Genomic DNA, 13,470 nt, shown 5'->3' on the forward strand with positions numbered 1-13,470 from the left:
GATACTGTGAGCTACCATTACTTTTACCGTAGCAAAAAATAATAAAGTCACTTGCAAAGTTTAAGAAACTTTTATTTAAAGTGATTATACACATATACAAGACAATGCCATATTATAATATAAAAAAGTTAATATTGTGGTTTTCTTCCTTAAATGATGAATTCTATGTGCCTATTCTTCCTGGCAAATTGGTTAATTAAATCATCAATTGGACATGTCAGGGTGAGTGTTCAACAGAGCTAAGCCATTAAGTCGATCCTCCTTCATTGTTGGTCTTAGCCATGTCTTTGTACATTGCAATGTTGAAAAACTTCTTTCTACTGTTGCAATGGATGAGGTAGACAAGCAAATATTCTGTTCAGCATGTGCAAGGTAGGGTAGTCAGATCTAGGACAAACAGACAACTCTTGCATAACGGAATCACAATCATCAAGGGTGTTATGCTTGTTTGCTTATATTGAAGAATCTCTCCAATTTGTTTCTTTTTAATCACAAAACACTAGAATATTTGCGACTTTTCTCGAACAAATGTCAGACAGAATAACGTATTGAGATCAGTAGAATGGCCGCAATTTTTCTCGTAGGCATGTGATAGCTATCTAGGTGCCAGACAGAAATGTATCAAATACGACGACGCGGGTGTGTATGCTACATAGGAAAGTACAATTACTCGATAACTCGATTCAGTCGAGTCGATTGACAAAAGAATTGAACGAATAGCGTGTGGGCTGACTGTCAGAGGTGGTCCAGGTGGCAATGGGGGCAGCCCGACAAAGGGGAGTTTTGCCACCCCCATATGTATCCGCTTTGGGTTTATGGGAGCTGCTTAATCATTGCTTTTACACAGTAACTGAATTTTTGGCCCATATTTATGAAAAGAAATATGAAATAAATTGCAGTAATGAATTTTGTACAAGAAGTAAACATTAATGTAAAACATATGTGGAATAGTTTTGTGCCTATTCCATCGAAAAATATCCAAATTGTGTACTCTTCTTTAATTATGCCAACCGTACGTGTTTTGTATATATGTGAGAAAGAAATGGAGCTAAAATAATTAAGAACTATGTAAAATCATGTTTGTACATAGAAACTTCTGGGCAGATTAAAACTGTGTGCCGGACAGAGACTCGAACTCAAGACCTTTGCATTTCGCTCCACCAACTGAGCTACCCAAGCACGACTCGTGTCCCATCCTCACAGCTTTAATTCCACCTGTAGCTCGTCTCCAACCTTGGGTAGCTCAGTTGGTAGAGCACTTGCCTGCAAAAGGCAAAGGTCCCAAATTCGAGTCCTGGTCCGGCACACAGTTTTAATCTGCCAGGAAGTTTCGTGTCAGCGCACACTCCAAAAGAGTGAAAATTTCGTTATGTTTGTACATTTCTACACATCACATCATGCTAAGAGTTCTCCGAATCAGTTGTATGTTTGTGCATCACCATGTGCATGTCTTGTAGAGAAATGATTCAAAGGACAAGTAAATTAACAAAGCAACATACATTTGCTAATGAAATTCATTGTAAATAATCCATCACAATTGGAGAAAAAGTGCTGTCCATACCTGCAATGCTAGAGGGAAAAAAATGACATTTAATACCCATTGTTAAAATTGTCATTGGCTCAGAAAGGAGTTCAGTATGCAGCAAATAAAATTTCTGATCATTTTCCTGATATCATAAAATGTCTGAGAGGTAGCAAAAAAAAGGGTAGTTGCATGAGTGGAGCTAAAAATGTCTCTATTAATGCTTATTAATTCTATAACACTAACCATTTTATCTTGCAAACTGACTCGTTCCAAATAATTTTATAAAAGAATTGTTCAGATGATCTGTGGAACATCCAACAAACGAATTAAACAAGCATAGCTACCTGGGCGGGTACTATCATGATGGGTGCAGGTTGGAAAACACTAGCACTTGGTGATGGCTGTTGGTGAGGGCTGTTGGATGTCTGTTCCAGGACATTACGTGAGAAGTAAATTTGGGGTCTAAAATGCAGTGATCACACATTTTTATTTTTACTTTCCACTTCTGTGCTCATAAACTCATTGTCTTGAACTTGTTACTGGTACAGTATTTGAAATTTTGTCACATTAGCTCATAAATGATCAGAACTTTTGTTTCACAAACTGTTGATTTCTTGGTACAAGTAGTACAGTGGGCAAAATTTAGTTGCAGAATTAAAGTTAGATCCTTTTCCAACTGCTGGGGAGGAACTAAAACACTGTGGGATGAGGCAACTGGACTTAATGCTCATTGCTTTGTGCTGTTGAGTTTCCAGTAAACAAATAGTAAGGGGGGGGGGGGGGGGAGAGAGAGAGAGAGAGAGAGAGAGAGAGAGAGGGGGGGGGGGGGGGTAGAACAGAAGATACGGATTTAAGAGCAAGGGGCCTACAGTTGTCTGCATTTCCACTTGGCAAACCAACTCTTATTGTATGATGGGGAGGATACATTGAATCTCTGTATCAAACACCTCCATGCCCTTTCTGCTGTATTACATGCAAATAATACACATGAAGATGGAATGATGGTTTTGTTGGTAAGCATCTAAGCCGGCAACACTGCCCCCCAACAACTGCACTTTTGTTAATCGCAAAGTAACTACGCCAGCAGCTGTGCGTGTAATTTAGTGAACAGGGCCTGGAGATCTGTGTATCAGCATTTTATGCACTACTAACTAAATCCCACTAATTTTTAGCTCTTGTTGTATAAATATTTGGAACTAGGTGTCAAGACATAGTATTAGAAACATCTGTATGGCTTTTCCGTGAGAACTTTTGTTGCCAAACATTTTTTGTGTCGCCACCCTTAATACAGTTCATTCCATTGTTTGTTTGCAGCTATGAAGAGCCCTCAGTTCAGCAAGGACACAAACATGAATGGCGGTGAACATCTCTTAGACAACCTGTCTCGGTACAGCCTTAATTGCAGGCCAAGTGGAGTTCCAAAACCTCAAATTGTCTGGATGAAGGTGATTATCTTTTAGCTACAAGTTTCAAAGAATTTTCTTTTATTTATAGAACAAAAGATGAAGATAGGCAAGATGAAGATAGGCAATCTATCTTTTTTTTGGGTAGGGGGGGGGGGGGGGTTGCACTTCAGAGTGAGTTTTTTATTAATATATGCTACCTATCATTTACCAGTAGGTGAGTAGTTGCCAGAAGTCATTTTATGTTTACTGCTTCCACTTCATAATTTCTGTTGTGTTAATGCATAAAAGTTATTAAACAATCATTGTACAGTTGTACAAGAATACTAACAAATTAGTATAAAAACTGAAATACATAACAAAACATCCATTCCAACTTGTAAACTAAACTCAGTTTTGCAGTACACAGATTTATATGTGTTGGTGGAAAAGTAATCACTCTAAATTCATTAGCAGATATGGAAAAGGTAGAAAAGAAATGGAAAATTAGTAAAATTGTTTTGCATTGTCGAAGGGGAAATAGATCGAAGTGGCCCGGGGTTATTGAAGCTGTTGCTGTTATCGGCGATTGTGTAATATGTGACACATTCAGTGACTAGATGATAAAGTTTGTAGTTACTACAACTGCACCACGTCATTTTTTTACACTAATGTGTTTCTAATTTGTTTCTGGTCTGTCTCTTCCTACAATTTTTACTCTGAATAAGTTCTTTCTGAAGTCCTCACAGTGAATTATGTTGTCCAATTAATTTTGATATCTTATTTATTCTGTGTTCTGTAGACCAATGTTGTGAACATTACATAGGATCTGGACTGAATCAGTTTTGCGATCTTGTAGTGTTTATTACAATTATTACATGGGATCAAATAAATAGTACAAATAAATTAATATTTACATGTGTACATGTTAGGCAAGTTTCCTTACAGAAAAAAATGTTGTAATTAAATGCATCCACTGATAAGCTTTCTTATATACCTGTTTGTATCTCAGGGTGAATATTCATGATGCAAGTACACTACAGTTCAGAAACACTACTATTGTCAAAAATGATCTTAGCAACAGTCATTAAGGAAAAAAGAGCTAATATTACCTAGAAACTTAATTTGTGGAGTTGAAGCTCCTGAAGTGGATCTTCTTCTGCACTGTGCTCTGTGCTCGGGTTTGTAATGTCAAAGTAGAAATAATATTTTCTTCTACTATTATACATATTATTGGATTAAAAGAGGGACGTTTTCTCTTACAACACACTCAAAAACGAATGTATGTTTTGTGACAATTATGAGAATTTAGTCCCAAAAAATGTTCAGCTCACAATTCTAATATACTGAGTAGGACTTACTTCTGTATATATATATATATATATATATATATATATATATATATATATATATATATATATATATATATATATATAGCCTTTTGTAGCAAGTTTCTGATACCCCAAGAGACAATTCCTGTTGTATAACTGCTAGAAAGTAACTGTACTATGTTGCTTTAGCAACATCTATATTTGTGAAAGGGCAAACAATATGTAAAGCAAAAGTTTCAGAACAGTCTTTTGCAGATATCTGAAACATCGCTTGACCTGTTGACAGAAGGTACATAAATAGCAACTCAGTGCACAGTATCCATGAGCACCTTATTTACTGTCATTTGAAATATGTGTACTGAATTATTGATAAAAATCATAGCAATATCAGCAAATAGTTGTCTGCTAAGAGTTAGGTCTTTTACAAAAAAATATAAATAAATAAATTAATTAATTAAAAAAATTAAAAAATAAATAAATAAAATAAAATGTTGGACCCAAGACCAGTGGCACTCCACAAGTAACTGACCCCCATTCAGATGATGCCGGAACACCTCTTCTGCACTGTCCACTATCCAGTTGTGCTCAGACACACATGCTGCCCAAGTTGTAATTAGGTATTTTGCTTTTTGTAAGAGCTTCTATGACTGACAGCCTAATGCTTCTGATAAGTCACATTCTATTTGGAGTGACCTCAAATATTGATGGTATCCAAAATTTTGATTGCAAAATCAAATGTAGCATCTTTTGTTGATATCCCTTTTGTGAAACCAAAACTGGCTTTTGCGGATTATGATAAGGCCACCAATATGATAAGCAATTCTGATATGCATTAGTTTCTCCAAAACCTTGAAAATATTTGTAACAAGTGATACTGGTCAATACTTAGCAGCATCTGCCTCACCTTTTATGCAGTGGTCTTACAACTATATAGTGTAGATGTTCAGGAAATATTCCATGTTTCAGTACACCATCAAAACCATTCAATAGGATTTCAGTTAAATGCTTCACTCATATGTTAATAACTTCTCGGTTATGTTGTCCTCTACAGTAAATTTTTATTTTTACAGACATAATGATTCATTCAGTGCCTGTATAGTGCCTGCAGATATTGGTATCTGTTTCATTGTTAGGTAGAATGGCTTGTAGAATATTTATATTCAGATTTCTGAAGGTTAGTGACCTATTTGTGCAGCTACTATTAATAATGTGTAATATGCACTATTTTTCATGGTCTTCTTCATAAAATTTCATATAGTTTCCATTGTGCTGCTTGAATATGGCCTCTGATTTAATGACTCATCATTTCTCTAGTGTCTTTAGTGCCCATCCATAGTTGGAAACACATTAAGTGTGTTGATAAAATTCTCCCTTATTTGTATTAACATGTTGGTTTATTGCCAGTGAATAAACTTGTGTAGAAGTTTCAACTGAATTATCAGGGACAAGTGGGTTGTAGAAAGACATAATCATCAAATAATGAAACATCATGAGAGGGTTCTGGGTGACAAAACCATGAAATCTTGATGTGTGTTTCTCCCTAATATGTTACTTAATAATCGATCTCCAATCTCTACTCGTAAAATGAATTTGGGCTAGTACATATAACCATGAACATTTATCATGGATCCAACTAAATACATCTGTTTTTGAGTGGAGACTTAATTCACACTAATTAAATTAAGTAAATTTTACAAGAGTTATATTGCTGATTCATTGACTACTCTTGTTGTTTATTTTGAGTGGATTGAACACAGAGTGGAGCAAACTTTGATGTGCCTTGCAGCAACTTTCACAAGCCATAAATAAACATCGCACAGACAAGCGTACCAATCTTGATCTTCTGACTATTCTATAGCTATGGTGGGGTCAATTCTAGTGTCAGATTCCACTCGTTGACTTTGAGCAATGACATCATACCTAGGACAGGGACACTAGATAGAGGCAATCTCTGAAAGTGCCTGATCAAATTCGTAAACAAACAAATGTAGCATCCGATAAAATTACAAACACAGTTAAAGTGATTAATTGTTTTGCTACAAAAGAAGAATTAAAGGTAAATAAAATAAATTAGAACAGAAAAAGAGAAGTACACATGTCTGAAATAAATTATTATCATAATTTATGTGAATAAGAAAAGCACAGAGAACCTTTAAATCCAGTACAGTATAGTGCATGAAGAAGTGATAATATTGTGAAATAGCGTTAACTGTTAACACTACTTGTTAAATCTGATGGGACTAGTTACAAGTAGCGAAAATTGACAAGAAGTAGGGTCTAACAAGTACTGGAATCGGTAACTGGAATTGGGCTATATAGTTCAATTCTACTTACCGATTCCAACCATTCCACAGTTTGTTATTTAGAGCGTTTTAACAAGTAGTGTATGCACTAAAGTGTTATAAGATTTTTGCATATGGTATTACTTTCTTCACTAGTATGAAAAAGAGAAAAATTTGGAAGCTTTATGTATAGTATTTATTAGTTTTTCGTAGTAGTTCTGAGATCAGTAAGAAATCTAGAGATCCTACAAAAACATAGTCCACATATTTACTGCAAATATGTCCAAAATTATGAGCCATCGAATAGCTGTAATTAGTAACTAGAATTGTCCTCTTCATCATCATCATCATCATCATCATCATGATGGACAGTTTCCAGCCTCTGGCTGTGTTTGTATGGAACATAGGCCTCTCTTTTGCCTTGCAATCGTCTCTTCTCCTTGGTCCAGTCTTCTCCTTTCTATATAGATCAATTCTAGTTGCTGATTCCAACCATTCAATAATTCATTAATTACATCATTTCTTCAGCATGTGTGTGCACAAAGATGTAGGCTAATATGATTTCTGCAATTCTGATTTTTCTCGGAACTACTGCAAAAAAATTAGTTTTGGAATCTGTTGTTATTGAACTTGAAATAAACACGCAGTTAGGGTTTGAAAGTGAACATAAATGCTTTTATTAACATGCACAGAATGAATGTAACACAAGGGTGGCAAAACACAACCATGTTAATAGGAACGTCTATAAAAGTGTCCGTAGCAACTGCGGCAAAGATAAATATGTAGCAGAGGCATTGATTCTAAATTCAAACACCCCCACTAGAAGCGATGTGTCTCATTACTTCATTCTCGGAGTTCAAATTCTTGTGTTAGTTGCTGATGTCTGGTTCTTGGCAGTGGCTCCGTCGTCATATCTGCAAGCATTCCATTTGCGGAAATTTGCTCCTCTGTGATTTCTCCTGTATCTATCTTTTCCATGATGAAATGATGCCTGGTGTCAATGTGTTCCGTGCGACCTTTGCATGCACTTGTCTTTGACAGATCAATTGCACCTTTGTTGTCTCAAAACAATCTTATCGAGCCCTGTTTTGGGAAAGGGGATCTCTCTCTTTGCAGACGTTGCAGCCAAAGTGCTTCATGACATGCAGAAGTTAAAGTCATATATTCTGCTTCTGTCATTGAGAGAGCTACTGTTGGTTGTTTTTGTACTATTCCATGAAATTGCTGCACCGTGCAAAATAAATAAAAGACCAGTGGTTGATTTTCTATCTCCTATGTCCCCAGCTCAGTCAGCATCAGTGTAACCTGTGATGTCATGATCATCTTTGGAAAATTGTTGCTTGAAGTCTTTAGTTCCCTTTATATACCTTAGGATTCACTACAGCTTGCCAGTGGGATATTCCAGGGTTATTATTAAACAGACTCAAAACTCCAATTGAGTACGCTAGATCTGGTCTAGTACCTAGTTGTGCATACATTAAGCTACCTATGGCTTCTTTATATGGGTCCTTCTTCATGGCATCTCTTTCTCTCTCTGTTTTTGGGCTCATTTCATGAGTTAATGTTTGGTTATTGTCAAGCAGAGTGGATACTGGATTACAGTCTTCCATGTATTACCTTCATAAAATCTGATTTATATAACAAGTCTGATTCAACCATACAAGTCCAAGTTTATGATCTCTTGTCACTCAGATCCCTAGACAATTGGATACTTCTCCAAGGTCCTTTAGTTTAGGTTATTCCTTTAGTTCTTTAAATGGATTTTTCTGTTGCATATTGTTACAAAATATCATATGTCATCTACGTAAACAGCTACAATTAATATATCACTTTCTTGGTTTCTGTGATAAACATATGGATCAGCGGTGGTCCTGCTGAAATTTAAACTTAGTAGAACTTTGTCCAGTTTGATATTCCAACAGCGACTTCCCTGTTTAAGTCCATACACAGCTTTCTCAAGTATTTTAGTACCTTCATATTTGACTGTTTTTGTCACGTAGTCAACTGTGGGAATTTTAACATAAATTTCTTCTTTCAAGTCACCTTGCAAAAAAGCTGTCACCACATCACAATGATCATTGTCAAAGTCGTATTTAGCAGGTAGACTAAACAAATATCTGAGTGAATTGTATCGTATCACTGGTGAGTATGTTTCTTCATAGTCTAAACCTTTAACTTGTGAACATCCCTTAACTAAAAGTCAAACTTTATGGCGAATTATCTGTCATTGTAAGTCTCTTTTTGATCTTAAAGACCCACCTAGCATCAAACGCTTTTTTGCCTTGAGGGAGGATAGCTGATTCCCAAGTTTTATTTTCCGCATGTGACTTCAATTCTTCTTCTATTGCTTGAAACCATTTCTCTTGTAGGATCTTCGATTGCAAAGCTTCTTCCAAAGTTGATGGCTCTGATTCTTGTGAATCTTCTTTAGTACAATAGGTCACATAATCATCCATCTTCTTTGGTATGGATGTTCTAGAAGATCTTCTGAGCACTTGCTGAGGTGGTTCTGATTCTTCTTCTATTTCAACTGAGCCTGTTTATTCTGAAGTGTGGTTATCTAATCTGTTGTCCCTCGAGTCATCTTGAATCGTAATGTTCTGCTCCTTATTTGTAAACGGAATATATATCTGGTTTGGTTCCAGCAAATGATCACATGTTCCTGGCTTGTTATTATTCTCTTGAATTATTTCTTCTTTAAATATCACATCTCTGGATTTAATAATTCTTTGTTGAACTGGATGGAACAACCGATATGTTTATGTTTGATGCCATTAGCCAAACCGTTTTGTAATTCTTCCATCACATCTGAGTGCAGGTGGTCTAATCTTCTGTGCCACAGATTCACATCAATAGACCAGGAATTCATATTTTGTTTCTGCATTGCGATCACTTGGTTGTCCCATCCTATACATTCCGTTGATTAACGATGCTGTAGCTATCAATTTCTTATCTGTATCTCAAATGTGACAGCCTCTATAGTCAAAAATGACTGAGTGACCCTGTTGCACTCTTTTGCTTATGAAAAGTAAATTTGTACTCAGCTGAGGAACATAAATTACATCCATCACCTTAATATTTATTTTCTCTCAGAATGCCACAGCTTTAATATTCGTGGAACCTGTCCCTTTAACGGGTAAATTTTTGTTATTGGCCACGGCCACTTGTTAACTGGGAACTGACGCTACAAAATGTAAATCGCATGGACGGTTTGACATGTGAGCTGATGCACCAGAATCCACAAACCAGTCTTTGTGCATAGCTTTAGTTGATGGTGGCATCATGAAGAATGTTTATTTAATTACTGATTTTTCACTTGCCTTGTTTTTACTGCGACAATTTTTCACTGTGTGTCCATATTTGTTGTAGTTGTAACATCTTGGACCTCTGGAATTGTGGTGTGAGCTGATTTGCTTGTCTTTTTTATTCGCATGGAGTGCCATGTCATTAACATATGAGTTGCCACACGCTTCATCCTTTACTTTCTGTAGTAATTTGTTTTTAATGGAATTGCCCGTTATCATTGAGTTGGAGTTCTCTAAAGCCATTATCATTAGTTTGTACTCTTTAGGCAGCCCAGCTAACAAGATACATCCTACCCACTTGTCTTTCACTTCAAAGTTATAATCATTCAATTTGTTTGATTATGTTGAAATTATTCTTGACACGTATTCTTCCACAGTTGAACAGTTCTCTAATCATGTTAGGAGAAGCATTCTCAACAAGCCTGTTCTTCAATAAAGTCCTGAATCCTCTTGAGTTTGTTTTAATTTATCCCATGCTTCTTTTGCAGATGTGCGCTGCAGATTCACATAAATAGCAGGATCAACTAAGATTATTTTGGCTCTTCCGGTGCATATCTTAACTTCTTTTATCCCGCCCATTATACATTGCCACAATTGTTCGTGCTATAAATAAGTTTTCATTGCAAATTGTAATTTTCTCTTCCTTTCAGTTTTTCAATTACTGGCAACGAATTAACACTGACTCCACTCATGATATTGGCGTTCTGTATCTGCATCTTGATGCGATGAAAAAACATAGTTTTTATTTACTTAAAATAAACCGCTGGGTGACTCTGCGTGGGCCCATAACCTGTCGTTACTTAACCTTGAAATAAACAAGCGGTTATGGTTGGAAAGTGAACATAAATGCTTTTATGAACTTGCACAGAACAAATGTAACACAAGGGTAGGCTAAACACAACCATGTTAATAGGAACGTCTATAAAAGTGTCCGTAGCAACTGCGGCAAAGATAAATATGTAGCAGAGGCATCAATTCTAAATTCCAACAGAATCGGTAATTAGAATTGACGTAGATAGGTCAGTTCTAGTTACTGATTCTAGTTTTTTGTTGTACACTGCAGTAGTTTTAGAGAGCAATTACAAATGTAAAAATGCTGTTAAGTTTCAGTGCATAAAACTGCAAAAATAATTTCCCTATGAATCATGGAGTGGTTGGAATCTTCAACTGGAATTTACCTACATAGGTTAATTCAAGTTATCAATTCTGATAGTCTTTATTTTTGTAGATATTTGTTAATCATACACTGCCTTTTCTTTTAGAATTTAGTGTGTTGGTTTCTCCACATTTCATTCTACTGTTTCGTATTTGTTGTCATTCATTTCATTTTCCTGTTTTTCTGTTACATTTTAGTTTCTCCTCGCCCAAAACGCCAACCTCCCCTGTGCTTCTTCCATTAGTCAGTAATTAATAGTAAAATTAATGCTATTTTGTAACAGTAAGTCTTCACCATGCGCTTTACTGTAATGCAATTTAAGGGTTCTCTGTGCTTTTCTACTTGCATAAATTGCGAGTGTACCTCTTATCAGACATGAAAATTTGTTTTTAATTCTTGTTCTTAATTATTTTCATTATCTTCCATTTGTTTAGATATAATTCATGACTGAGTTAATAACTGCATGAATGTGATTGTAATTTTATCGTATGCTACATTTGGTGTAGAGTATGATCCACTGCTTTCATAGATTGTCTGTGTGTTGCATCTTTGCCTCAGAAATGACATAATTGCTCAAAGCTGATGTGTGGAATCAGACACTAGAATTTATCCGCTATGGCATCTAGTCCACAACACTGCCAGGCTGCACCTGTCCTGATGACTGTCTACCAGCAACTCTTTCTTTACCCCATGCACACACTCTCTGTTGGACAACACACTCTCTCTGGCCCTGCTGTTGCTAGACAACAGTCTCACAAACATCATAGTGCCAACCTCCAAAAATAGTGCCGCAATCGGGTCAGGACCAGTTTTAATCCACAGTCTGTCCTTTGTGTTTTTATTAGCCATATCAGTTTCATTTTTATTAAGCTGCTTTTTTGCTAAATTTTTAGTTAGCTATTTATATAATTCTGTTACAAATGGTTCATGCTATTGTAGTTACCTGAAAGATTAAAACAGGAAAAGAAAAATGCCCTCTGTAAATACTGTGGGTTGTGTGTTACGGCTTAATGATAAGTGTGTTTCATTAGTACGATTACATTTGTTTGAACTGTAATTTTTCATTCCAGGATGGAAAGCCACTTCCTGTGAAGCCAAATGACACATCATTAGAATTTATGCATAACCATACTACTCTTGTAATTAAACAGTTCACAGCAGAACATGCAGGGTTGTACACATGTACTGCCATAAATCCCAGAAATAAAAATGACCGGAAATCAGTAACAGCTACATTGAAATTCAAAGGTTTGTTCATTTTTGTGTCTGTTCCTGATAACACAAGATATTGCACAAAATATCACCCAGTAACACAGATGATTCTCTAACACCTCTTTTTTTTCTATTTTTAGATGAAGGTGGTACAGTAATAAGTATTGTTGTTGCTGTAGCTCTATTTGTCATATTTATTCTCGCTGCTGTACTTGCTGTAAAAATGCTAAGAGACAGAGTAAGTATTGTGAATTTTTCTTTTTTTCTTAAACACATAGTATTTTTTTTTTGTTTAAACTTTGCTGTGTATTGTGGTGGAAATGGCTTGTACAGTAACTAGTATACATATAAGCAAGTCAGTTCATTCCCTGTAGCATTTGTAGAAGGGGATAAAAGTATTCACCTACAGACATTCCTGTATTATCGTTCCTTAAACACAAACAGAATGCATACAGTGTCCCAGCTTTCGGAACTAACAATTTCTTATTGACTCAGCAGGCGAATTTAATAATCTTTGCTGGTCTATCATGTTTGCAAGGCTGAGAGATTTGCAGTTACCCTCTGTCTTGTATACAAGCTTTCTTGACCATTGTATGACATGATGGGCGAGTGGCATGCAGGCAAATACCAGTTGTTCAGGAAATCTTCTTGAGATGACTGCAGGAATCAGTGCATAGGACTTCACAACAGCATCTCTATTAAATGTAATCAAGTTCAATTATTGCATCATTGGAATCATTGCTTATGCAGCCAACCAGTTGCTAATGGTCTCTGCAGACTCATGAGCTCAGCTTGAGCAAAAAAGTCAGTGGTACATTAAAATAAACAAACACTGGGTGCAGACAAAACAAATCCCACAACACCACATAAAAAATTATGCTGGCTTCTGAAAGGCACAGTGTAAATAAATCCAGCAATTAAACTAGATAACATAAACATAATCAAACAATGGAAAGTCCAGGCTTGATTAACAATAATATAGAGAAGACAGTGTGGCTCACCACTTATCGGAGGTGTAGAGTCACAGGTGGACACACTGAAAAAGAAGGCTAGAAATATTCCAGTTTTTGGACAAACTCCGTCAGAAGTGGGAAACTTTACACATTCAAACAAGTAGTAGTTACGCACACATGTCCACTGCCTGATAAGGCCCAACTGTGACTTCTGGCATGAGCAGCAAACTACCTGGGGGTTGGTAATGGGAGTGAGCAAGATGTGTGAGTGGGGTGGGCGGGAGGAGAGGTGGCAGGAGATGCTCGTACTGCCTGTGGGAGCAT

At 36.3% G+C, this 13,470-nt stretch overlaps 1 protein-coding gene across 6 annotated transcripts in view; it reads left to right on the forward strand.

Moving 5' to 3' along the window:
* The window catches only part of LOC126198831 (vascular endothelial growth factor receptor kdr-like), a 609,899-nt gene that overhangs the window by 513,213 nt on the left and 83,216 nt on the right, over positions 1–13,470 (forward strand). For all 6 annotated transcript variants that reach the window (XM_049935408.1, XM_049935407.1, XM_049935406.1 and 3 more), the window contains 3 exons: positions 2,840–2,970; positions 12,052–12,229; positions 12,334–12,431. In XM_049935408.1, coding sequence (XP_049791365.1) covers positions 2,840–2,970; positions 12,052–12,229; positions 12,334–12,431 — 407 coding nt within the window. The remainder of the gene's footprint in view (positions 1–2,839; positions 2,971–12,051; positions 12,230–12,333; positions 12,432–13,470) is intronic.

This window comes from Schistocerca nitens, chromosome 8, assembly GCF_023898315.1.
Source record: "Schistocerca nitens isolate TAMUIC-IGC-003100 chromosome 8, iqSchNite1.1, whole genome shotgun sequence".
NCBI classification, from domain to species: Eukaryota; Metazoa; Arthropoda; class Insecta; order Orthoptera; family Acrididae; genus Schistocerca; species Schistocerca nitens.